Consider the following 25,350-nt stretch of genomic DNA (forward strand, 5'->3'; position numbering starts at 1 on the left):
AATTTCAAATAGTATATTTTTTTTTTTGAAAAGACATGCACATTGACCACCGTCTAAAAAAGTCACTCAAAGTCCGCTCCTCAGAATCCAACGGCTGTGATTAAAAGAATCAGATTCTTTATTTTACTATTTTATTTTTTTGTAATAACGTGGATTTCAAACCTATATTCCAATACACTTAAATAAAACCACACGCGCCCGCCACCTTCTACCGCTTTATCCCGTCACATACGCTGCAGAGCTCTTTAACCTCCTTTACACTCTCTCTCACCACTTCTTCCGGTCACACCAGTTACCCCCTCTCTCTCTCTCTTCCGTTTTCGTTTTTTTTCTTCTTCCTTCAATAAAATAAATAAAAAAAACGCTCCTCTATCTCTGTCTCAGCTGAGGTGATCAATCTCATTCTTCTTCTTCTCAGTCTTTTTTAGATTTGTTCTCTTTTTTTGCATTTAACTCATTTGGATCTGGAAAATGTGGTTCTCTGTTTCGGCCATTACCGTTTAGATTAATTCAGTTTCTGTTTTGTGTGTTTCCCGATCGCAAGATTCAAAGTTTTGATCTTTCCTTTATAAAGGGGTAAGCTTCATGGTATTATTTTAGATTTATTGTAAAAGCTTCATTTTTTTAATCTGGGTGATTGAGATTTGAAGTCAAAAATAGTTTTGGGTTCGTGAAAGTTTTGAGATTTCGATTTTGTGGTTGACTGTTCATTGACTTCTTCTTCTTTTTTTCTTTGTTGGCTTTTATTATCAATTTTAATTAATATGGTTTTTTAAGGTTATATTGAATCGTCTCATGTTGAAAAGTTGTTTATCTGTTTAGTTTTGGTTGGTATGAAACTATATTTTTGTGTGAGTTGATGAAGATGGTTTAGCTGAGCTATATACTGAATCCGAGATGCTTCTTGATCTTGAGTAGTATAAGATTTAGTTTTCTTCTGGGTGGGTTAGTAGTAAATTATTCTTTCTTCTTCAGATTAAATTTCTGCATTTATTAGATCCGGTTGTGACGGGTTGAGTCTTGTTGTTTTGGTAAATCTTCTGACTTTGTTTCCTTACTTTTTGGTCAATTCTTTTTTAAAACTTTTAATTATATTTGTTGAATTAGTAATTTTCCTTTTGTTCTCATTTTGATTGACCGACCAATATTTTTAAGTAATTGTTCTTTATTGGTTGATGATGATTCCAATCCCCAAGTAACATTTTTCTCTTTTGGTTGATTGTTTCAGATCCTTTATTTTGTTTTACAACCATGTGTGGTCTCGCTAAGAAGCTGGATACAGAGAAGACATTGACTTCACTGTCGGATCAGGAGACTGAATCTTTGGCTAAACCCATGAATGATGCTGAGTGGGAACATTCTTTTTCTGCTTTACTTGAGTTTGCTGCAGACAACGATGTTGAAGGCTTTAAGCGGCAGCTCTCTGTTGTGTCTTGTATTAACCAGATTGGTCTTTGGTACAGACGCCAAAGGTTTGTTAGGAGGATGGTTGTTGAGCAGAGAACCCCTCTGATGGTTGCTTCTTTATATGGGAGTTTAGACGTTGTTAAGCTTATTCTTTCTTTCCCTGAAGCGGAGTTGAATCTTTCTTGCGGTCCAGATAAAAGTACTGCTCTTCATTGCGCTGCTTCTGGTGCTTCTGTGAGTTCCTTGGATGTTGTCAAGTTGCTTCTCAACGCAGGAGCAGATCCTAATATCACTGATGCTCATGGGAATCGTCCTGTTGATGTTCTTGTTGTGTCTCCACACGCTCCTGGTTTGAGAACCATCCTTGAAGAGATCTTGAAGAAAGACGAGATTATATCTGAAGATCTGCATGCCTCTTCATCTAGCTTGGGATCAAGTTTCCGGTCTCTCTCATCATCTCCAGATAATGGCTCCTCTCTACTCTCTTTAGATTCAGTATCCTCTCCAACTAAGCCAAACGGTACTGATGGGACTTTTGCATCTGAGAAAAAAGAGTACCCTATTGATCCATCATTGCCTGACATCAAAAGTGGGATTTATTCAACCGATGAGTTTCGTATGTTCTCGTTCAAGATCCGCCCATGTTCCAGAGCTTATTCCCATGACTGGACTGAATGTCCATTTGCACACCCGGGTGAGAATGCGAGGAGAAGAGACCCAAGGAAGTTTCACTATACATGTGTTCCATGCCCTGATTTTAAGAAGGGATCCTGCAAGCAAGGCGACATGTGTGAATATGCTCATGGAGTGTTTGAGTGCTGGCTACACCCTGCTCAATACAGAACACGATTGTGCAAGGATGGGATTGGTTGCAACCGAAGAGTTTGCTTCTTTGCTCACGCAAATGAGGAGTTGCGTCCCCTGTATCCTTCCACAGGATCAGGATTGCCATCTCCTCGTTCATCTTCTACGGTTTCTGCCTCTACCATGGACATGGCTTCAGTTTTGAACATGTTACCAGGCTCTCCATCTGCTGCTCAACATTCCTTCACCCCACCAATCTCTCCTTCTGGAAATGGTGGTATGCCGCATTCATCCATGGGTTGGTCTCAACAGAATATACCGGCGTTGAACCTTCCTGGAAGCAATATCCAGTTGAGTCGGCTGAGATCTTCGCTCAACGCTAGAGATATTCCTTCTGAGCAGCTTAGCATGCTGCATGAGTTTGAAATGCAACGTCAGCTCTCTGGTGATATGCACAGTCCACGGTTTATGAATCATTCTGCTCGTCCCAAGACACTGACTCCTTCTAATCTGGAGGAACTCTTCTCAGCTGAGGTTGCATCCCCTCGTTTCTCTGATCAACTTAATGTCTCATCTGTTCTATCGCCTTCCCACAAATCCGCGCTTCTTAATCAGTTACAGAATAATAAGCAGAGCATGCTTTCTCCTATTAAGACAAATCTAATGTCTTCACCAAAGAACGTGGAGCAACAACATTCTCTTCTGCATCAAGCCTCGTCACCTCGAGCTGGGGAGCCTATTTCCCCAATGAACGCTCGGATGAAACAGCAGCTACACTCACGCAGCCTTAGCTCCCGTGAATTTGGATCCAGTCTGCCCCGTGATTTGATGCCGACAGATTCTGGTTCACCACTAAGCCCGTGGTCAAATTGGGACCAGAACCATGGAAGCAAAGTGGACTGGTCAGTGCAATCAGACGAGTTAGGTCGGTTAAGAAAATCTCATTCCTTGGCTAATAACCCAAACAGGGAAGCAGATGTTTCATGGGCTCAGCAGATGTTAAGAGACTCTGCATCATCATCACCTAGGAACGGAAACCGCGTCGTGAACATGAACGGTGCGAGGCCAATGACTCAAGGTGGTTCGAGTGTGAATCCTCACCACAGTGACACTCGTGAGAGTGACATTCTTGAATCGTGGCTTGAGCAGCTGCAGCTAGATCGCTGAGTCACATTTCTGTGAAGCTGTGAAACTGATGATTCGTTTATTTATTATTCAAGAAAGCAAAAACGGAAACGCAAAAATTCCGGGTAAGTGCTTTTTTCGATTCTAATAACCAACCCTTAAAGGCTCAGTTTTTTCAGGCTTCTTTCTGAAATTTCATTACTTTTTCATTTTTATCACCTCATTAAATTAATTATTGTCTCTCTCTGTTGTAACAATGGCCAAAGTGTTCTTCTTTGCCTCTTATTATTTCCCTTATTCCTGATTTACAATTTTTTGTATTCTCTCTCGTTTGTCAATTGTTTCTAATATTTCTTTCATAATTTGTCAAAGAACATTGTATTAAGAAATAATAATAACATATTGTTTCAGCTAATAAGAATCAGTTCACCTCCTTTTGACTTCTCTATTCTCATCTGTATCTTCACTGTACTCAACCACTTAAGAGACTAATTGACATCAAACTTGCTTTCTCATGGGTTGGTGGCGCAATTAACACGCGATATGAATGTTGAAGTTTAAGTACTTAACAACTAAAGTGGTGGAAACAAAAAGTAAAGTTAGAAATAGACAAAATTGACGCAAGTTAAGGTTGCTTTACACCTCAAAATGTGTGAGTGAGAGAGAATATAAATAAATTGCAGAAAAAAACTCTGCTCAATCCTTAAAAACCTGATTTTTAATCCTCCTCAAATCTGAATCTCAAAGCCGTTCTAAGAGATTATATATATAAGTAAGGAAAAAGAATAGGAATACTGGTGTATGGTGGTTCTCACCACAAGCCAATGAACTTCCACCATGCACCACCAACACCAAGCCAGATAACAATGTTGACTATTGAAATCACGAATCCATAGCCCCACCATTTAGCCAGTGGCACGTAGTTGGCCCCGTAGAAGATTGGAGCAGACCCGATACCATAATGGGTCAATCCTCCCATCAGGTTTGATAGGAATGCAAGGACCAAGGCTGCAAAGTAAGGTGGAGTGCCTAGAGCGGTTGAGACCGATAAAAAGGCAGTGAACATAGCCCCGATGTGAGCGGCTCCACTTGCAAAGAAGTAGTGAGTGTAGAAATACAAGAGGACGAGGATTCCAAAAGATAGTTGCCATGACAAACCCAATCCTCCCACAAACTGCAATCAAAACCAAACAATGTCAAAACACTTCAATAGCAATTACCAAGTCATCATACTTTTTTAAGCATTCATCAAATCATTTAACAAACCTTGACTACAGTCTGGCTGAACCACTCAATAAGACCGTATTTGTTAAGATAACCAGCCATCGCAATGAGAGCAGCAAACCAGGTGAGTGTGTCCCATGCAACCGACTCAGCTAAGCACTCTTTCCATGTCACAACACCAGTCACAAGGAGGACTGATAATCCAAGAATGGCTGCAGTCACAGCATCTACACTCAACTTAGCTCCGAAAATCCAAAGACCAACCTGTGTGTCAAGGAGAGAACTTGTTTAGCACAATGAAAATCTTGTCTCTAAAACAAATAAACCAAAACATTTTCACTCAAAACAAAATGCTTTAAACAGAAAGCAGACACCTTGCTCTATCTCAAATAAGATGGAATGGCTACAATCTAATGAAGCACCTTTTAAATCAAAGTCTAGCTAAAAGTGATACCTTGAAAAAGCAAACCCATTTGTAAAGTATCTAACAAACATAAGAACAGAGCTAATATAGCAGAAACACACTTACAGTGAGGAACAAAGTAGCGGCCATAATCAATTCGTTCTTGGTCATAGGTCCCATCTTGTCAAGCTTTTCTTGAGCAAGCTTGGGAGCATCAGGACTGCTCTTAACCGTAGGAGGATAGATAATATACAAAAGAAACGGGACAACAATCAATGAAACAAGTCCCGGAACAATCGCAGCTTTAGCCCAATCAGTCCATCCAATCGTCTGCTGAATCGTATTAAACGCCAAATTAGCACTCAAAGGATTCGCAGCCATAGCCGTCAAGAACATAGCAGAAGAGATCACAGAAGTCTGGAAACAAGTAAGCATCAGCCACGATCCAAGACGATGCTCAGTCCCATCCCCAACATTGCTACCACAAGCAACACAGAGAGATTTCACCAACGGGAGAAAGATTCCACCTGCACGAGCCGAGACTGAAGGAATCGCCGGAGCTAATAGAGCTTCACTGAAGACGAGACTGTAACCGAGTCCCAGCGATGAGCTACCGAAGAGTTTAACGAACTGGTAAGCCACACGGTTACCGAGACCGGTTTTGATGAAACCGCGAGCGAAGAAGAAGGCGAGTGCGATGAGCCATGGGATCGGATCTCCGAAAGCGGAGAAAGCTGCGGCGAAGGTTAGGGTTTTGGTGAGAACGGTTGCTCCTAATCCCAGAAGAGCAACAGCACCGAGAGGAAGCGGCTGAGTGATGATCCCGACGATGGTGGCGAGGAAGATCGCGAGTAATTGCCAAGCGTTGCGAGTGACACCTTCGGGAACAGGGACGAACCATAGAATCAAACCTGTAGCGAGCGATGCGATAAGCGGCTTAATCGCAGCACCTTGCCATGGAACCGGAGCTGGAACCACGGGGGTAGACGGAGAGGAAGAAGCTCCGGCGGCGGAAGAGGCGCGGGTAAGTGTTGATCTCCGGCGTAGAGTAGCGTCGACGGGAAGTGGAGATTTGACTAAAGAGAAGCGAGAATGGATAGATCGGAGAGGTTTCGTCAAATTGAGAGAGGAAGGAGGAGGACGAGGGAGAGAGAGAGAACGAGATTTGAGGGGGAAAGCGAGAGAGCAAGAGCCGGAGAGAGCGAGAGACGCCATTGTTGTAGCGTCGTCGGCGAGAGAGAGAGAGAGAGAGAAGTGAAGAAGAAGAAGGAGTAGGAGAGAGTGAAAGAGGAAAGAGGAAAGAGAGCGTAGAATAAATATGAACCGTTGGATTAGAATCAGACGGTGAGATGTAAAAAAAAAAGAATATACGGTCAGAGTTACGAGAGAGATGATAGAGAAGATCGTGAGGTGAGAAATAGAGAGATCTCCCGTCTTTGCTGGGTCACAAACCTCATCCTATTGGCTTAAATTACAATCCAAAAGCCACTTTGGTCTTTTTTTTTTTTTTAGATCAACAAAACAAAACTATACCTTTCCACTCATACAAAAATGTTCTACTAATTTAGAATATGTTACTATTTAACTAGTGTCCAACCTTACACTGTCCAAGATGGGCCGAGATGGTTTCGCTCGGAATTAGATCTTAGAGATAGGAGTATCTACTAAGAGTAACCAACCACTTAAGCGGCCTTTAGATTAGATGGAAACCATACAAAACTCTATAGACATATGTTTGCCCATATTAAATGAATGTAAGTGTTTATTATTTCTTCTTTTATTAAGGATCGGGTATATATAGTTTTACATTGACTAATCATTACACATGGCACGTCAAAGCCCTAGTACGAAAAGATTATTACAGTATACTCTCTAACTTTTTTCATCTATCAATATAACAATGTATATATATATTTGCATTTATGTGTGTGTGAGTGTGCATGCTGACTCTTGAGTATAAATCCGCAACAGAAGAAAAAAAGAATAAGATGACGTAAAAATTTCATATGCTTTGTTTGAAGTTGAAGTAAAACGAAGGAACCTCAGTGTTCATCATCAACTGGTCAAGGTCCCATAATTCTTCCACTGGTCTGATCATACTCTCAGGTGCGTTTCCAGATCCATTAGTGTTCAACTCGTCTAAGTGGTTGTTGTTAATATTTGTATTGTACCAATCACCTTCTTCACATTCCAGTGGTGGAAAGTAAAGTTCCCCTTGTACCCCTGTGTTTACACCATAGATACCATCTACATATGGGGTAAAATCATCGTTGCACGGGTGGCTGATCATGTTTGGCGCGGGGAATGGATTGTTGGTTGGTATCTGAGTTAAGGAAGGGTTGATGAATCCTTGTTCTTGTAAGGACATGAAGCTTCCTATAATGTCTTTAAGCTCCAAAGAAGAGGTGGAATTAGAAGAGGAGTCGCTTGTTGTGTTATTGGGCGATGAAGATGAGTTGTTGATGAGATTGGATGTATCCGACATCTTCTTTAGCCTTTTCTTTATTGTTGAGTTCCAAAAATTCTTGATCTCGTTGTCAGTCCGACCAGGCAATCGTGCTGCAATCTGAGACCACCTATGAGATCAAAGAAGAAAGAGTAGACTAATGAGCTGATGTCACGTATGTAGTGCATGGTTTGCATGGGAATTAGAAACTGCCTGTATCGTCAAGTTTCATACGCGTGAAAACAAGACAATACAATTTCTTTTAGTTGATCAAACGAAATTGTTGTGTTAAGATTTTGAATTAATTTGATTATTAACAAAATTGACTAAAATTTACATTTTCAATTAGAAGGGAGACAATAGTATATCATAAAAAATGGAGACATGTGTCCTGCGTATAAAATACTAAAGTATATATCTTTGTGATGAAAATGACAGGAAAGAGAAGTTATATAATTGTATAAATTACAAAGATGAAAGCTGAAGTAAAACCCTAATTAAGGAAGAGAAGAAAAGGTGGTAAAGAGAGACAAAAGCCGCTTTCACGAAAACAAGTGTTTGTTGTTAGATTAGATCATAAGACGCACTCTAAGTCTTAAAACCCACGATCAACGAACTTTGACCACTCACATAATTACATGTGAATGTACTCATACCTAAATTGGTTTTGTGCGTCTATTTTCTATTCTTACTATTATTATTATATTTATCTTTACTTGAGGTCAAAATTTCTTCATAAACAATCATTCTGCCCTTTAAATTTAGACAGTTACTTATCGTGCCAATGAAAACTCAACCAAACTTTATCCTTCCACGTAAGTTTGATTCTACATTTTACGATGTTTATGTATCTTCAGTAGTATTATATCGACTGAATTAATGTAATATCAACTGAACCCCCATGCTTAAAAACCCCCCAAAAACAAAAAAAAACAATTTTAAACCACATATATATATATATATATATGCATATATAGTGTGAAATAATCTATATCCTTCTTTTCATCTTTTGCATACACACGAGAGTATATCCTAAAATAGAGATTGTTTAAATTAAACTTGATCCAAAATAGATAGCTCCCTTCTTATTTAACTGGCAGAACAAAATTAAATAAAAGTATATATTTAAAACATAACTCATGATTTAATTCGAGATTTTGGTCGTTTTAAGGTGGACTTTTGTTTTAAACCAGTTGACTGGCTTTTTATGCTTTTTACTTTGTAGTTTGTACCCATTAACCGAAAACAAATGAAGCTAGAGAATTTTAAATACAAGACTCACCAGAAAAATGCTAGTTTGCCAAAACATACTTATCCACTAGTTAGCTTATTTTGGTTTTTTTATTTTGTGATAAAAAGTTATTATAATGTCCAAACCAAAATAATGGTAAAAATGCAAACCTGTTGCCGAGGATGGAATGAAAGCGAATGATGAGATCCTCTTCTTGAGGAGAGAAAGCTCCACGCTTGAGGTCAGGACGAAGATAGTTAATCCAACGAAGACGGCAGCTTTTGCCACATCTTTGAAGGCCTGCGTTTTTTGCGACATCGCTCCAACATCCTTGCCCATTGCTTAGCATGTATTGCATCAGCTTTGAGTCTTCCTCTGGAGACCAAAGTCCCTTCTTCATCTTCTTTACTTGATGAGTAGTGGCTGCTGCAATGGCTACCTCTGGTTTCCTCATATTTTTTTTTTGGTTAAGTTGATTGTTTCTCTTTGTTTTGTTTTGTCTTTCTCAAGGATTCATTGATGTGAACGAGTGAAGTTTGTTTTATAATAGAGAGAGAAAAAGAGAGAAGACTTGATGAAGGGAGAATGATGATGATGATGAAAGGGATGGTTGTATGGTTTGCTTACAATTCTGGTAAGAAAAACCATTTGCACTTCCTCCTTTTTAATCTCTATTCCTTAATTATACTATTATTTAATACATCTGTAATATAATATATGGTGTGTTGCTTTGTTTTAAAACATAAAAAAACATCCGAAACCCTCGCTCTTTTTTCAAATTAACACATTTTAGTCGGCATATATTGTATAAGGATAATAAAATACACCAACAACAAATGTATGTTTGTATATAACTAATTTGACCATATGAAGAAACGTTAGTTGATCGGTCATGGATGAAAACGGTTTTGAAAAAGACCCAAAATGCCTAACATCAAAGACAAAAAAGGAGAAGTGCTCTTCACTTGTTCTTTTTATTTCTTTTTGAATATATAACTCATTTCTATTAGCTAGTTTCTTCATTTACAAGGTATATACATTACAGAGACATGTCTAATTCGTTAACCTTACGTGTGTGTATATATATGAATTATATATAACATCAATATATGATATATATAACATTAATATATATATATATATATATATCATGGGGATGTCCATTTCTATTCAAAGATGTCTTCATTTTCAAGGTAAGCGAATGTTTGTGGTATTTAATAAATTGTGGACGTATAAATTGTATTAATAATAAATCGACGTGTGTCATAACCCTTTTGTGCGTTATATGAGGCTTAGCGAGCAAGAAGTTTTGCTTCGGCTTCACACAACCACCTCTCGCGCACCAACACGTATACTTGAAGAAATCAAATTATTGTAATGAAGAAAATATTATAGTTCTCCTTTATCCATATATATTTTATATTCTTTTTTTTTAATATAAACGTGTGTCATGATTTTTTAACTTCTCGATTTACACTCATATCATATGATTTGTAGTATTAATATCTTTTTTTTTCCCACCATCCGCAAAAACGAAACTTTTTATACAATCATAAACAAGACATCCCTAGATAAAGTACATAGGAAGTTAGAATATTGAATCTTGAACATGATCATTCCTAATGTAGAAGTCCAAAGATCTTAGCTTTTAGGGAAAACATTAAAACAAAACGAAATTTCATTGATCGAAAATTCAGATTCAAGGTCTATATGTCGTCCAAGCTATTATCTAACCAGTTGGTTCATGCTATTTTAACCACCTCATGCGTATCCCAAGCTCTCATTTGTTATTGCACTTTAAACTTACAATTTATCAAAATCTATATATGAAGCTCATCCTACTCTTTTACAATTCACTTTTAGTAATGTCGCCTTAAGGGCCAAAAATCCTCTGGAAAGCTTAACTCTTAGCAAAATGAACAAGCATTATTTGTAAACCCAATTCGTGAGAATTGAAATATTTCTATTGCGATTCATAGATCAAATTCTACTTTTGTGGTCGAGTCACTCAAATTAAATTTGGAAGAAAGAATCGCAATCGTACAACAAATATTTTAATTAGAGTGTAAGTTTGCAATAGAAGAAAGTAAAATTGAATAAAATTTTAATTTATAATTTGTGAAAACCTTTTAGTAAATTTATTTCACAACTAAGCTTTATATATGGAGTATTACTCTTAAAATCTTTAAACTTAAGAAGACACGTCAGCTAAATCTAACTAGAAACCGTTAGTGTAACTCTAAAGTCTAAATACATAAAATAATCGCAATTAAAAGTGAACAATACAGTAGTGTGAGGTTAACAACTGTAGAAAGTGTAGGGTCATCATATGTGTATTGAATCCTGCTAATAGTGATAACGGAAGCCTCAAGTTTATTTATTTGAATGATTATGCATATACGCAATATATCATTGTCTTAAATGAAGACAAAGTGGTTACTAATTAATAAAGCAATTATCACCCATGAGAACAGAGCCCCAAATAAAGGAAATTAACAAACTACCATTGAATCAAAGCATTAGCTTAAACTTGAATCTTACTTTACAGGGTGATGTATCTTAACCTATAATTTTTTATATATATGTATATCTTTATTTTTCAGAAACAAAAAAAAAACAAAAAAGAAAAAGATAATTAAAGTATTACTCACTTCAGGGTCTATCTTTTTGGTGACAAAATCTAATTGGTGAATCATTATGCATTATTGCATTACATGAAACTTTTGGTTACACTTGTTTTCTGATTAAATTGTCTTTGAAGAAACACAGAGGAAATGGACTTGTTGCTCTTTCAGTTATTTCACAATCGGACAGTTCCAAATCTTACATTACCAGCAAATAAGGACATTCAATATATCGCCAAGTAGTTGTCTTGTCGTCTCTTACTCTTGTTGATCAGAGTTGCACCCCCAAAGAAAAAAACTAAAATATTCAGTGCAACCAAAAGTCATAGAAGAAGTGTTAATAATTTCATGCAATAATTAGCTGTTAACAGCTACTAAAAACTATGGCATTTCTTAAGCTGTATCTGACCTTTTATTGTATTTGCTTTGAAGCGGTGTTATATTCGATTTTATATAGTTTCTTAAATAAAATAAAAAAGAAAGACGTCAAAATAAAACAAAATTTGCCTTATCGTCATCACCTACGAACAAACCTACACCTAAACCGCGTCGGCTATATATCAAAAAATACCGTAAGTCAAAACAAAGGAAAAAGTCAATTGGGTAATAATACATCTTCAACTGCAAGATCTTTCAACAAAAAGTACCAAAGATGAAATGTAGTAGGGCACCACTAAGGTTTTTTTTTTTTTTGTTAATGGGGCACCACTAGTTTAATGAAACTCATTCATATTTCGAAACAACGATTACACCTTTTTTTACTTTCTTTTTGTTGCTGCGGTTAAAGCACAACGATTTACAAGCTATACATTCAATAAATTAAAGCCAAAATGAATCAGTAACTTACTACATTAACGGACTATAACTTAAATTATGCTAAGATAATTCAAAACTCCAATCCGAATCTAAATGTTTTACAAAGTCACCGTGGTGAACCTTCACAAAGTTGTAATCCAATAAACAAAGTTTTAGGCGTGAACCTTAACACAAAGTTCTTCATTGGTCTAAAGAAAGAGACTATTAAAACAGGCCATTAGTTTCAAACGTTACATCAAAAATCGAAAATAAAGAATAGTGAACATAAAACTCAGAACAATTCACGTACTGCGTCTTGCGATCATCGATCATAAGCTGCAGAATCTGAATCTATAACCGGAGGCGGCGAGAAATAACGGTAAGGAGAATAGGTAGTGGGAGGACTTGGAGCTTTGTATTTGTAATGAGGGAACTTATGATTTGATGATGAGACAGAGGAATAACCATAAGCTACTGCAATCATGGCGATGACGACCGTGAGAACCATGAGGAATATGAGGCGTGTCGGCCATGAGCGTCTCATCTTCGGGATCGGAAAAGAGAGATTGATGAAGTTTAATTCCTTTGGAAAAGAGTTTAACTAATATATATAGTTAGAGATTAGAGAGAGCAATAATAATTCTTTTGGCGTCTCGTAGGTTATATAGAATTATTATATAGGCAAATAATTATTTTTTAACAAGTCAAATGTGTTGGTGTTATATAATGTGGAATCTAATTAACACGGCAACATCTTTTTTTTTTTATAATTATTTCCTAGTGCTACTTGTATTAGGATAAGTTTGACTAAAATTTGCAGAGAAAATATGTAAAAGGTGAAATCGTCAGATTGGATTATGTACTAATTACGAGAAACTAATTTGCAGATCTAGCAAACAACAGAAAGATACGGGTACATCTTTCTAATGTTTATCCTGCCGTGTAAATTAGTTTTTTTTTTTAAGGAACTAACGTATATTCTATCGAATATATTATTTATTGTTTTATTTCGCTCTTTATTTTCTATTTTATTGTTTAAACTATAATTTTGTAATTAATTTCCATGCTAATAATTTTTCAAATTATTTTGACTATAATCTTACAAATGTTTTCTTAGCATAGCACAAACTTGAGATACGTCTCCAAAACGACATCGTTTTGATCGAGATTTCCTTGGAAAAAAATTGCTGATAGGAGAAACACGTAGCAATTTCTTCTCAATTACCAAAACCGGTATGGATCTCATCTCATCTCTCTATGAGCATTGTAAACATCACCTTGAATTATCCAAAAAGAAAAGAGTGTTTTATCAAAAGATTAGCTCCTCTATCACAACACTTGTATGGTATAACTACCGATCATGTTTATTCAATTTCCCAATATGTAAGATGTTTATATAAACCATCTAATGTTTTAATTCTTCTCTTTCTTGACCATTGCTTGACCAAGAAACTCTTCCAAACCAATGACAGATGATCCACTAACTCCATCTTCCGTTGCTCTCCTTACTAGTTCCTTCACCTCTTTAGCCTTTTTCCTGATCTTTTCCCCTACGTCAGTCTCCTCCATCACCAAATTGATCTTAGAAACAATCTCATCACATTTGATATCACATCTCTTCCCACGGACCACCTCAACCGATACCCCAATATGTTTCTCCATAAATATCGAATTGAAGAACTGCTCGGCTGCCATGGGCCATCCGAGCAATGGTACACCGTGGCTAAGCGACTCGAGTATCGAGTTCCATCCGCAATGACTCAAAAACACACATGTTGCCTTGTGTGACAATATATCAACTTGTGGTGCCCATCTCTTCACAATCAATCCTCTTCTTGATCTTGTCACTCTTTCCTCAAATCCTTCCGGTAGATACTCGTCCACATCAAACTCACTCTTCACTTCCACACCTATCGGCGGCCTCACGACCCATATGAAGTTCTTCTCGCTTCTCTCTAATGCCATAGCCAATTCTAACATATGCGTTTGAGAAATCGAGTTCATTGAACCAAAACATACGTAGACAACTGAATTGTCCGGTTTTGAGTCAAGCCATGCCTTCACAGCTTCCTCTGTCGACCTTGACTCCGCCTTTTTCTCCCGTGAATGCAAAACCGGCCCCACCGACCAAACCGGAACACCGGTTATTCTACGGAAGTAGGATAAGCCGATCTGGTCGATCTCCGCAACCGTGTTAACCAAGAATCCATCGAAATCAGACCATCCTGGTATATTCTTTTTCATGAAAACAGACCAATCATCACTTCCATCAGCTTCCAACATGAAAGAGTTCAACTGAGTTTTCTCAATCTCCCCTGCTTCAGGGAAATCATCTAAAAGAAACTGATCTTGTTTGGTTTCTTTATGTGGCAAGTTTAACCATATGGATCTATAACAACCTAACCCAAAAGCACCAGCGGCACTAAAGATCACAGAAGAAACACCAATCTCTTTACAAACCTGACCGATCCAACCCAAGAAGAAATCACCTATCACCACAACCGAGCTCTGGCCATCATCTTCTTCTTCCTTCAAGATCTTCGTGACCAGGTCTCTAAAAGGTTCACGAAGCGACCTAGAAGCTTCAAGAAGGCTGATGACGAGAGAGTAAGGAAGAGCATCGAAATTCTCACCGTCGTAAGGGAGGCCGTGGTCAGAGCTGTTGAAAGGTAACTCGATGAGACTTATGGAAGAATCATGCGGAAGATTAGAGCGTATCTTGGGGATATTCAAAGGAGTGTTGACGAGAGAGATCATGTTTTTGGCTGCTCTGTTCTTCTTCTTCATCATCTTCTCTAAACGAAGTGCTAAAGCTACAAAAGGGATGATATGGCCTTGACCCATGAAAGGAAACATCACGATTCTCAGATTTCTTGGTTTAGCGTCCGCCATTGCTGAGGAAAATTTTGAGATTTGGGGGTTTGATACTATTTGCCGTATCGATAACGTTTCAGATTTAGACAAGAGAAAATGTGTTTTTGCTCTGACAAGAAAAGACTTTAAAAAGAGTAACAAGATTGACTGACTACATTTATTCCTTTGAAACACTTTTTTAGGGAAGGGGGATTTGGTAAAACCACTTTTTTCTTCTTTTCATGAAATAGTAGTTTGTGCCGTTGGCTTTTTTTTGTTGTTGTCTCTATTTTTTGTCCTCATATTGTGAAAAGCGTGATGAATTCTTACAAATTTAGACATGCATTCGTTGAATTTATCTACTTTATAAAGAGTATATCCATTGTATCAAAAAATTTTAGGCATGTAGTTTTTTGATATTAGTATTTTTCTGTCTAGAAAAAGTTAGCCACTCATTGAATTAGGCTTTTTATGTACCAATAGCTAGATGCCGGCTAAAATGGTTATGGACATCGTTCAATAGAACCAAAAAGATCCTTTAATATAGGTTTCTTTTAGGCCACATACACAAAGGTGGAATAAAAAAGGTGATGGGCCTTTCTTCCCAATCAATCTAATAATACTAGTTGTCCCCACATTTCATGACCCTTTCAGCCTATGTGTCTCTGTCTCCTTGTGTCAAGTGCTCACTTTCTTCTTCTTCTAAATCAAAGTTTTGCTGTTTAAAATTTTTGCCAATGAAAAGATGAGCAATTTGGTTAAATTAAAGAACCGAATTGGTTCGGTTATAGAAAAAAATGAAGCAAAATTTCCTTGACAACTAGTATTTGACAATAATTAAAAAAAAACCTATAATAATTCTTAACCAATCTGTTCTCACTCTCTTTAGAACAGATTTCAAGAGATGTAGGAGCAACTTTTCATTTATTATGAGCCCAAACAATGGATTCAATAAGTTCTTGCCAATAACCACGCCCGCTGAATAGAAACATGAAACTGAAAGTCCATACAAAATGAGCACCTAGGAAAAAAAGACCATATACAGATAGTGAAGCCTAAGGTAGAAGAAACACTAGAGGTGCACAATGAAAAAAAATAATTAAGAACTAATCAACTTTGATTAGACTAGACTCTCTTCAGACTTTTAGCCCATTGACTTGTACCTGCAAAGAACCTTACATCTCAAAACCCTATCTTGAACATAAAACCCTGGCATCACCATGACCTTAACCCGTGCCGGTCCACGTGAGGATGCTGATCTCTGCCTATCTGCACCCATGTCTTCCATAAAACTTGATTCAAACTCTCTGTTGTCCTCAACTCTCAAGATCCCTAAAGCTGGATTAAACGAGAAGGCAAGCAAATGAAGCAACCATACACATTTTGCAGCCACAAAGAATGCTTGAAGCATTTGTTCAGACCAAGGTCTTGTCCAATTCAATGTTGTAATGATCAGACTCATCTTCTCATCGCAGAATCTACTGAACTCCTCGCTGTAGTATTTTGTACCCTTCTTCAATACCTCGTTCCAGCTCAAGTTTCTCAAGGAAGCAAAGGACGCAAAATTCACTTGTCGATCTTGTTCAGGATCAAGCAATTTCGGCTTACCGTTCTTCTGGAAAACGCAGTTCTCGAAGTCTTGGTATATTGATTGGCTTATGATCGCTTCTAAGTGGTACTGAATGATTTTGGAGTACTTAGAGGTGAATGATAAGTTGTGAGGTTGAAGGAGAGTGTTGATGTTACCTATTAGAGTCGAGTCTTCTTCGTCGATCTCTAAAACTAATGTTTTCAAGAATTGCTTTATCGACAATCTTGCTTCCGATACAATCTGCAAGAAACCTTCAACCATCACTTCTTCACTCACTGGCATCTCTGAGTTCTTCTTCCCTGAGCTTCTTGCAACATTATTCTCCTGTGACACTACTTCTGTTGCTTCTCTCAGAGCTTTCTTTAAGTTGTCACAGTAACTTTCCAAGTACTGAAGCTTCTCACTTAACTCTCCCAATGATGACTTCATCTCAGAGACTTGTGTTAACGCAGCGTCTCTACTTCTGGTTGCTTCAATCAATTCCCTCTTCAACTTCTCAACACCCAAACCAGAATCCTTCAACACCTCAGAGACTTCCTCTGATTTCTCAGTTCTACTAGGGGAATTAAAGATCGAGTTACTCTTTTGCTTCTTCTTCAACTTTGGGAATAACCAAGACATCACTCTTCCTCCACGGTTCCTTGGCTGAGAAGAAACAACAGCCGAGTGTGAATCCGTCAAGGGCACAACAAGATTAGAGTTCTTCAAGCTCTTGGTATCAAAACCTCTCTGTTTGTTGTAATCATTGCAAGAAGAGACCGACCTAAAGTCAACCGAGCCGCAGTTGCTTCTACCGGAAGTATACAAATGTAACGGTGGGGATTTGAGAGCGTCCGACATAGTGTAAACATGGTGATGAGAATCTTGATGAGGCACTACAGTCTTTCTTGAAGTAGAGGTTTTATAAGAATCAGAGAGATAAGTATGTCTCACGTCTTGATCTTCATCTCCATCTTCATCCCATGTCTCAGATAAAGTGAGATTCTTGAGATGAAATGCCGACACAGGCTCATCCTCATAACTCTGTTTCAAAGACACCAATAGACAAAACCAAAGTTAGCAGAGAAAACTAGTGTAAGGTGAAAAAGCACAGTAACTTTTATCCAAATTTCACAACAGTGTGTCAGCTAAAAACAAAAAACAAAAACACAGTGGTTCTACCAAATTCAGGTCTTTTCTGTTTTGTCTTTTATACTTTTAACACACTTAAACAGTTGTTAAAATTATTAAAGGGCCTAACCAAATTATATAATGTGTATATTTGATTCGAAACAATAAACCACTTGTGAAGAAAGATCCAGAACAAGCAACGACATGATACAATAAGTTAAGAAAGATAGTGTAAATCTAAATTGGATACTGAAAAAATGCAATAATTAACGAGCTCTGAACCGGATTTAACCAAATAAATCTCGGGTTCGATGAAATCATATATATAAAAGTAGAGTTTCAGTCTCTCCTTATTGGTCCACTTGGCAATACAATTTTAACAAAAAAAAATTATATTAAAACACAAATTTAAAACAATTAATTTTCACATTTAACTCACATAATATAAAACTGAAATCTTTATAGCTTCTCCCTATAAATTATGCATCAATTTTATTTCTCCACTAAGTTGTATTAAAAAAATTATATTAAAACACAAATTTAAAACAATTAATTTTCACATTTAACTCACATAATATAAAACTGAAATCTTTATAGCTTCTCCCTATAAATTATGCATCAACTTTATTTCTCCACTAAGTTGTATTAATCAATTGTATTAAAACAAAACAATAATTTAGAATTGTAACTCTCATTTTTCTAAATGTAATTTTTCATCATTTCTCTTCCTAGTCTATCACTCTTTCATTCTCTCATCTTCTTCCACTACTCTCAAATCTCTTTTTTGTTTTGTTTTGTTTTGTTTTATATTTTTTTTTGTTATTGTTGTTGTATGGGTTATAAAAAATCAAATCAAATATCATTGTAAAAGCTTAGTTTTAGAGTTTGTATGATATGTATATCTTATATATTTATTTTAATCTTTTAAAATGTTTATCTCCATTTTCTATTTTATATTAACATCTTATAAGTCATTATTTTCATACTTTCTTACAATATTCACCATACAATAAGATCATAAAGTTGAAATGATGCATATGTAATTATCTATTATGTCTCTGGTTATCTCACATATTCATGTATCATTTTTAATAATTTATAAAGATCAATATAATATTTAAAGATCAATATAACTATCCATTTATCCATTTATAAAGACTATTTTGTTTTGTGATCCAATTGTTAAATCTGCAGAGATCAATGTAATATATATATATTATTTTTTTATGATTTGAGGTTTTTGAAAACAAAAAGAACATAATTAAACAATTGGTTATTTGTGTCTTTAATCAAAATAAAAAATGATCCAAAAAACAAAACATATTCAACTGGAACTTAAATATAAAAATAAAATATAATTTTAAAATATCATTTCACTAAATTCTCTAAAGATGAAAAACCATTAGTATGAAATCTAGCACTATAAAATTAAATTGATGAGTGAAAACCAAAAAAATAGAAGTTATCCTTGGGATTTTAAAAATTAGTGAGATTGAAGAATTCATATAATTTTATAAGAAAACTAATTTAGTTTGTCACATAAAAAAGTAATATTTTTTATTTTGAAATATTATGTGTAAGTGTTGAGTTTATATCAACAAACAACCAAATAATGTGAATTTTGATTCAGCCACTTGGTATTCCTTTTATTTTAGGTTATAAAAATTAAAATATTTATTTATAATTAAAGACATGTAACTCCATTTAACTCAAATGTAACTCCTATCCAATAATTGTACATTAATTCATTCCTCCTACTAACTTATTATCTTTCAAGAGAAATTATTTTTGGTTCCTTATTGGTCCACTTGGCAATGCAATTTTATCAAAAAAAAAATTATATTAAAACACAAATTTAAAATAATTAATTTTCACATTTAACTCACATAATATAAAACTGAAATTTTTATAGCTTCTCCCTATAAATTATGCATCAACTTTATTTCTCCACTAAGTTGTATTAAAAAATTATATTAAAACACAAATGTAAAACAATTAATTTTCACATTTAACTCACATAATATAAAACTGAAATCTTTATAGCTTCTCCCTATAAATTATGCATCAACTTTATTTCTCCACTAAGTTGTATTAATCAATTGTATTAAAACAAAACAATAAATTAGAATTGTAACTCTCATTTTTCTAAATGTAAATTTTCATCATTTCTCTTCCTATAAATACTCATTATCTTATTCTCTTAGTCTATCACTCTTTCATTCTCTCATCTTCTTCCACTACTCTCAAATCTCTTTTTTGTTTTGTTTTGTTTTGTTTTGTTTTGTATTTTTTTTGTTATTGTTGTTGTATGGGTTATATAAAAAATCAAATCAAATATCATTGTAAAAGCTTAGTTTTAGAGTTTGTATGATATGTATATCTTATATATTTATTTTAATCTTTTAAAATGTTTATCTCCATTTTCTATTTTATATTAACATCTTATAAAGTCATTATTTTCATACTTCCTTACAATATTCACCACACAATAAGATCATAAAGTTAAAATGATCAATATGTAATTATCTATTATGTCTCTGGTTATCTCACATATTCATGTATCATTTTTAATAATTTATAAAGATCAATATAACTATCCATTTATCCATTTATAAAGACTATTTTGTTTTGTGATCCAAATGTTAAATCCGCAGAGATCAATATAATATATATATATATATATATTTTTTATGATTTGAGGTTTTTCAAAACAAAAAGAACATAATTAAAAAATTGGTTATTTGTGTCTTTAATCAAAATAAAAAATGATCCAAAAAACAAAACATATTCAACTGGAACTTAAATATAAAAATAAAATATAATTTTAAAAATATCATTTCACTAAATTCTCTAAAGATGAAACCATTAGTATGAAATCTAGCACTATAAAATTAAATTGATGTGAAAACCAAAAAAATATAATTTATCCTTGGGATTTTAAAAATTATTGAGATTGAAGAATTCATATAATTTTATAAGAAAACTAATTTAGTTTGTCACTTAAAAAGTAATATTTTTTATTTTGAAATATTATATGTAAGTGTTGAGTTTATATCAACAAACAACCAAATAATGTGAATTTTGATTCAGCCACTTGGTATTCCTTTTATTTTAGATTATAAAAATTAAAATATTTATTTATAATTAAAGACATGTAACTCTATTTAACTCAAATGTAACTCATATCCAATAATTGTACATTAATTCATTCCTCCTACTAACTTATTATCTTTCAAGATAAATTATTTTTGGTTAAATTTTAATATTTTTTATTTATTTTGGTTGGCTAAACTTATATTCATATTTTGATTAGCTAATTTAATATATTTCTCATGTAAAATTATTGTTTATAATATATTTCTCATTTCAAAGTTTAAAGCAATATATCATATATATAAAAGTAAGGTTTTGGTCTCTCCTTATTGGTTGATTTTCATTTAATGTTTTCTATTTTTTTTTTATTTTTTTTTTTTGCTTTCTAATTGCTTTAAACAATATTTAAGATCCAATAAACACAATACATTTAACTCACACATTAAAATAAAATTATAACTGAAAATAAAATAAATTATGCATTAATCATATTCTACCACTCAATTTTATTCAAACACAATAAATTACTATTGTAACTTCATAGTTCTAAATGTAACTTCCATCATTTCTTATCATATAAATAAGCATTCTCTTAATCTATCATTCTCTCATATTGACATTCTTTTAATATCTCATTTTCACATTCTCTCATTCTCTTCTACAATACCTCAAATCATTTTTCGTTTTTTTTTTTTGTTATTTTTGATTTCTTATTTTTGTTGTATGGGTTGTAAAAAAAAAATGAAATATCATTGTAAATTGTTAATGCTAAATTTTAATTTTAGAGACTACATGATATATATTTTACATTGTTCTTATTTTAAAAGATTTATCTCCTTTATCAAATTTGGATTATTATCTTATAAGTACTCATTCTCTCTTCCTCTCCCACCAATATCAAATGTTGTTATATCTCATATGTGTTGTAAGAGTTTGATTATATATTTTAATTTAGAAAGTATTATATATATATATAGATATTACATTGTTCTATTTTTTAAAGATTCATCTCCATTATCTAATTTGGATTACCATCTTATAGTAAACATTCTCTCATCCTCTCCTACCAATATCAAATGTTGTTATATCTCATATGTGTTGTAACTTGTAAGAGTTTGATTCTATATTTTAATGTAGAAAGTATTATATATATTTAACATTGTTTTCAATTTTTATTTTATTTATATAAAAAAATATTTCTTTTATATTTCTTGCCTTTCTAATCTATTCATATTTATTTTTTAAATTTGCATAGTTAAATTTAAATTCACATATGTTGGTTTTAACAAAACAATCAACTTTATTTGAGAATTAGATGTTCCTATTCATTTTTAAACGATCAATGTGTAACATATAAGCATTTTGTCTTGCAATCACAAGTTCCATTTCCATTGCTTAACTCCATGGTTAAATTATAATATATGTTGTCCTATTTGTAGGAATAACAACATACTTATTTAATTTATTTAAAAGAGCAGATGATTAAACGTAATAAACATTTCTCCAAATTTTATAATTCAATCAGTGAGTGTACTTATTACTTTGAAAAACTTTTACATTAAAGTTCATAAAATCATATAAGAAAACTAAAATACTATATCACTTCAAATTTGGAAGGAAACACTTGGTATTCCTTTTTAAAAAAGTCAAGACACATATAAAAATTTATTAATATTTAACTCACTTTAAAAACATTAAAGGTCATTTAACTCAAAAATAACTTCTATCCAATAATTTCATACATTCCTCCCACAAATAAATAAATATATATATATATATATATATATATATATATATGTTCAAGACTGTATTTAAATATTACATAATTTTTTAGTTAGCTAAATTTATAGTCACATATATACAATATATATATACATAAGAATTTATATTACTTATTAACACCATAATTTGACCCATTATTTGCTTAAATATTGGTTTCAAAGCCAACTAAAGAAAAACAGAAACGACCTTATTGATATTAGACCAAAACATGGGCATACAAACATAATCACTTATACAGAAGATATTTTAAAAAAATAACTTATTATTGCAACATCAACGTATGAAGGGTTTACATAAGTAGTTAATTAGAAAATATGTAATATAATAAATGTATTGGAAACAATATCAGTCAATGATAAGATTGGATGCTCAAAAGCAAGAAACAACATCTTCATAATTCATAAAAAATAAACGCCACAATTATACACATCTGAACGAAATGGTATAAACATATAGTGTATAAATAAAAGTGACAGCAAATCCCGTATATGCCTAATTAAACCGAAATAATACAAAAGAGAAAACGAAAAAGACCAAAAAAAAAACAAGAAAGTGCCAACTACACCACAACCCACGCGTTGCGTGGGGAAGCACCTAGTTATATTAAAAAAAATGTTTTTTAAAAACTCCAAAAGCTTTTGAACAAAACCCAAATTCCCATACATAATGTCGAAAAATCAATCAAGTTAGACACAAGAAAAAGTGGACAACGACATGATGGAACCAAGAAGAATGATATTGAGAAGAGAACATAGAGAGAGAGAGAGTTACAGGAGTGAAAACAGGGTAGTCATGAGCAGAGAGGTTAGGAGGGAGAGGACGAGAAGCTGGTGAAGCAGCAGCAGAAGAGGAAGAAGGGTTTCTGAGACTGTAATTATTAGAGGAAGGGCTTGACTTGTGCATTAGACTCGCTTGAAGTGCTCTCACCTTCACTCCATTTGCTATGGCCTCTTCTTTCTCTCTTACCACCTTGTTCATTCTTGTTTCAGAAGATGCCATAGTAGAACAAGAACAAGAACAAGATTAGAAGAGATGAGAGGGATGTGACACAAAAGAGAGAGAGAGAGAAGAGATAGTGAATGCGATTGTACAAGGAGAAAGGTGTGATGAGGATGATGTCTCTGTGTGTGTGAAGAAGAGAGAGAGAGAGAGAAAATCCAAAGAATGTTCTGTCTTCCTTCTCTTAAAAGGACTGATAGAAAGAACGCATGTGAAGGGCAGACACAGACCAATTTTTATGTTTACGATAATACCCCTACTTTTTTATTATATCTTTTTATTTTCTTGTCTATTTTACAACACTTTTTCCATATGATTTAATCCACCACTATGAAACATATCTCCACTGTTTTATGGTTGTTATTTGCAAATCAAAATGTTTGTCTGATACAATTATTTTCTATATATTTACTACTAGATTTATTTCCATCCAAACCTCTACTATTAAAATATATATATATATATATATATATATATATATATATATATATATATGCAAGAGATCTGCTTTGTTCTTACTGGAATTCTATTAGTAAATATGTATTGTTGGTTCCTTTTTTTTTTAAAGGAAAATATATTTATGATAAATTTCATATATTTAAACTAAGAAAGTAGGAAAATATAAACTTAGGAATAAAATCTATTTATGATAAATATGTACAAGTAAGCATTAAAATTATTATACAAAAAAAATGCTAAATATTGAAAATAAGAATTTAGCTAATGGGCCGACCAGTTGTAGCTCAATGGCTAAAAAAAAGAAAATTTCAAATTCTGTGTACTTAGAAGAATTATAGTTTTGTTGACAAAAGAAAAGTCATATTCTAAAATTAAGTTTAGGGAAGGGATTTCAAAAAGGATAAATGATTAAAAAGTGTCTTTCAAAAATACAACATTGTTCATTGGAAAATACATCAAGGATCACCTCATTGTTACAAAATCTATAGCAACCAGTTAGAGACCTCAAATTAAGTCAACATCAATTTGATAATATTAGTAGTAGGTCATATCCTAGCTAGAAGAATGGGTAAACTAGAAAAAAAAAGATAGGCCATGCCTTAGTTTAAAAAAAGAAGCTAAGATGACTTTCTGACAAAATCATTTTTTGTTTAGTAGAAGATAGAATTCCTTGTGGGACTGATCATTTCTTAAGAGTTGTTTTGCAATAATGTTGTAAAGTCGAGTTGTTTACATCAGCCAAGAGAAGAAGTCAAGAAGCTAAGAACTTTTTAAATAATTTTATGATGAGAAAATCATTGTTAAGTAAGTAACTGTGCTTAACTTTCAAAACCAAACCCATATATATATAAAGTACAAATAGCCTAACCTAATAAAGTGTTTTAAAAAACCCTCCACATGCGTTAAAGCATGTAATGCCTTATAGCCTTTTCTTGCGAGAATGAACCGGGGCATTTGTCACCATTTATATAAGGTTTATCGTTTTTTTATTTAGGATGGTGATGGATTAAAAACCAAACGATTACAATATAGGTTTATCGCATGTTGTGATTGTTTATCTTTTTAATTATTTTTAAAACGACGTCGTTTTGTGCAATTTAGAGAGAAGAAAACGAAATATGCTATAACTGGGATTCGAACCACGTTCCTCATGGTAGTAATGGCTAAGGACTCCCGCCACTGTGCCACCTTAACTTTTCGTGTATCGATCGATTACGACTGTATATAACTTAATCTTGTTAACGGAAAGTTAATGTGATCATTGTCTGTTAACGAAAAATTGAAGGGCATGCCTAAAATGGCCAACTCAACGGAAAAGACAAAGATAATCTCACCATAATGACTATTTTATTATACTGTCAAACCAAACTTTGAGATTTAAAATGATATTTTGAAATTTTTTTT

General features: G+C 33.8%; 5 protein-coding genes and 1 pseudogene across 7 annotated transcripts; 1 reads left to right on the forward strand and 5 right to left on the reverse strand.

Moving 5' to 3' along the window:
* Nucleotides 1-3,751, forward strand: LOC104769494 (zinc finger CCCH domain-containing protein 56). Of its 2 annotated transcripts, none has more exons than XM_010493717.3 (2): nucleotides 1-389; nucleotides 1,229-3,751. In XM_010493717.3, exon 2 carries the CDS (start codon nucleotides 1,252-1,254, stop codon nucleotides 3,376-3,378), a length of 2,127 nt encoding a protein of 708 aa, XP_010492019.2. In that variant the 5' UTR covers nucleotides 1-389; nucleotides 1,229-1,251; the 3' UTR covers nucleotides 3,379-3,751. The 2 variants fall into 2 exon arrangements, with proteins under 2 accessions (XP_010492019.2, XP_010492018.2); XM_010493716.3 differs by having other exon boundaries at nucleotides 224-576.
* A 200-nt stretch (nucleotides 3,752-3,951) lies between these two features.
* LOC104769496 (dicarboxylate transporter 1, chloroplastic) lies at nucleotides 3,952-6,730 on the reverse strand. The gene is made up of 3 exons (XM_010493720.2): nucleotides 5,090-6,730; nucleotides 4,603-4,824; nucleotides 3,952-4,510 (listed from the first exon to the last, which is right to left on the reverse strand). Exons 1-3 carry the CDS (start codon nucleotides 6,176-6,178, stop codon nucleotides 4,148-4,150), a joined length of 1,674 nt encoding a protein of 557 aa, XP_010492022.1. The 5' UTR covers nucleotides 6,179-6,730; the 3' UTR covers nucleotides 3,952-4,147.
* On the reverse strand, nucleotides 6,708-9,166 carry LOC104769497 (transcription factor MYB46). The gene is made up of 2 exons (XM_010493721.2): nucleotides 8,811-9,166; nucleotides 6,708-7,539 (listed from the first exon to the last, which is right to left on the reverse strand). Exons 1-2 carry the CDS (start codon nucleotides 9,092-9,094, stop codon nucleotides 6,966-6,968), a joined length of 858 nt encoding a protein of 285 aa, XP_010492023.1. The 5' UTR covers nucleotides 9,095-9,166; the 3' UTR covers nucleotides 6,708-6,965.
* A 2,807-nt stretch (nucleotides 9,167-11,973) lies between these two features.
* On the reverse strand, nucleotides 11,974-12,703 carry LOC109131322 (uncharacterized). Its single transcript, XM_087504437.1, has one exon. It carries the CDS (start codon nucleotides 12,601-12,603, stop codon nucleotides 12,382-12,384), a length of 222 nt encoding a protein of 73 aa, XP_087360563.1. The 5' UTR covers nucleotides 12,604-12,703; the 3' UTR covers nucleotides 11,974-12,381.
* Nucleotides 12,704-13,317: 614 nt separating this feature from the next.
* On the reverse strand, nucleotides 13,318-15,248 carry LOC104769498 (UDP-glycosyltransferase 92A1 pseudogene; annotated as a pseudogene). The gene has a single exon (XR_015594039.1). The product of XR_015594039.1 is annotated as a UDP-glycosyltransferase 92A1 pseudogene (transcript).
* A 571-nt stretch (nucleotides 15,249-15,819) lies between these two features.
* Nucleotides 15,820-23,707, reverse strand: LOC104769499 (IRK-interacting protein-like). Its single transcript, XM_010493724.3, has 2 exons — nucleotides 23,260-23,707; nucleotides 15,820-17,526 (listed from the first exon to the last, which is right to left on the reverse strand). The coding sequence occupies exons 1-2, from the start codon at nucleotides 23,485-23,487 to the stop codon at nucleotides 16,057-16,059; spliced, it is 1,698 nt and encodes a 565-aa protein (XP_010492026.2). The 5' UTR covers nucleotides 23,488-23,707; the 3' UTR covers nucleotides 15,820-16,056.
* Between the last annotated feature and the right edge of the window lie 1,643 nt (nucleotides 23,708-25,350).

This window comes from Camelina sativa, chromosome 20, assembly GCF_030686135.1.
Source record: "Camelina sativa cultivar CO46 ecotype springtype chromosome 20, ASM3068613v1".
Taxonomy (NCBI): Eukaryota; Viridiplantae; Streptophyta; class Magnoliopsida; order Brassicales; family Brassicaceae; genus Camelina; species Camelina sativa.

What these genes read in the sequence shown, in the direction of transcription:
- LOC104769494 (XM_010493717.3), top strand. Translation starts at nt 1,252, where the DNA reads ATGTGTGGTCTCGCTAAGAAGCTGGATACAGAGAAGACATTGACTTCA.
- LOC104769499 (XM_010493724.3), bottom strand. Translation starts at nt 23,487, where the DNA reads ATGGCATCTTCTGAAACAAGAATGAACAAGGTGGTAAGAGAGAAAGAA. An exon ending in ACTACCCTGTTTTCACTCCT is followed by an intron (nt 17,527 to 23,259) that starts GTAACTCTCTCT and finishes TCTTTGAAACAG; the next exon opens with AGTTATGAGGATGAGCCTGT.
- LOC109131322 (XM_087504437.1), bottom strand. Translation starts at nt 12,603, where the DNA reads ATGAGACGCTCATGGCCGACACGCCTCATATTCCTCATGGTTCTCACG.
- LOC104769497 (XM_010493721.2), bottom strand. Translation starts at nt 9,094, where the DNA reads ATGAGGAAACCAGAGGTAGCCATTGCAGCAGCCACTACTCATCAAGTA. An exon ending in CATTCCATCCTCGGCAACAG is followed by an intron (nt 7,540 to 8,810) that starts GTTTGCATTTTT and finishes TTGATCTCATAG; the next exon opens with GTGGTCTCAGATTGCAGCAC.
- LOC104769496 (XM_010493720.2), bottom strand. Translation starts at nt 6,178, where the DNA reads ATGGCGTCTCTCGCTCTCTCCGGCTCTTGCTCTCTCGCTTTCCCCCTC. An exon ending in CCGCTACTTTGTTCCTCACT is followed by an intron (nt 4,825 to 5,089) that starts GTAAGTGTGTTT and finishes CTTGACACACAG; the next exon opens with GTTGGTCTTTGGATTTTCGG. An exon ending in TCAGCCAGACTGTAGTCAAG is followed by an intron (nt 4,511 to 4,602) that starts GTTTGTTAAATG and finishes TTTTGATTGCAG; the next exon opens with TTTGTGGGAGGATTGGGTTT.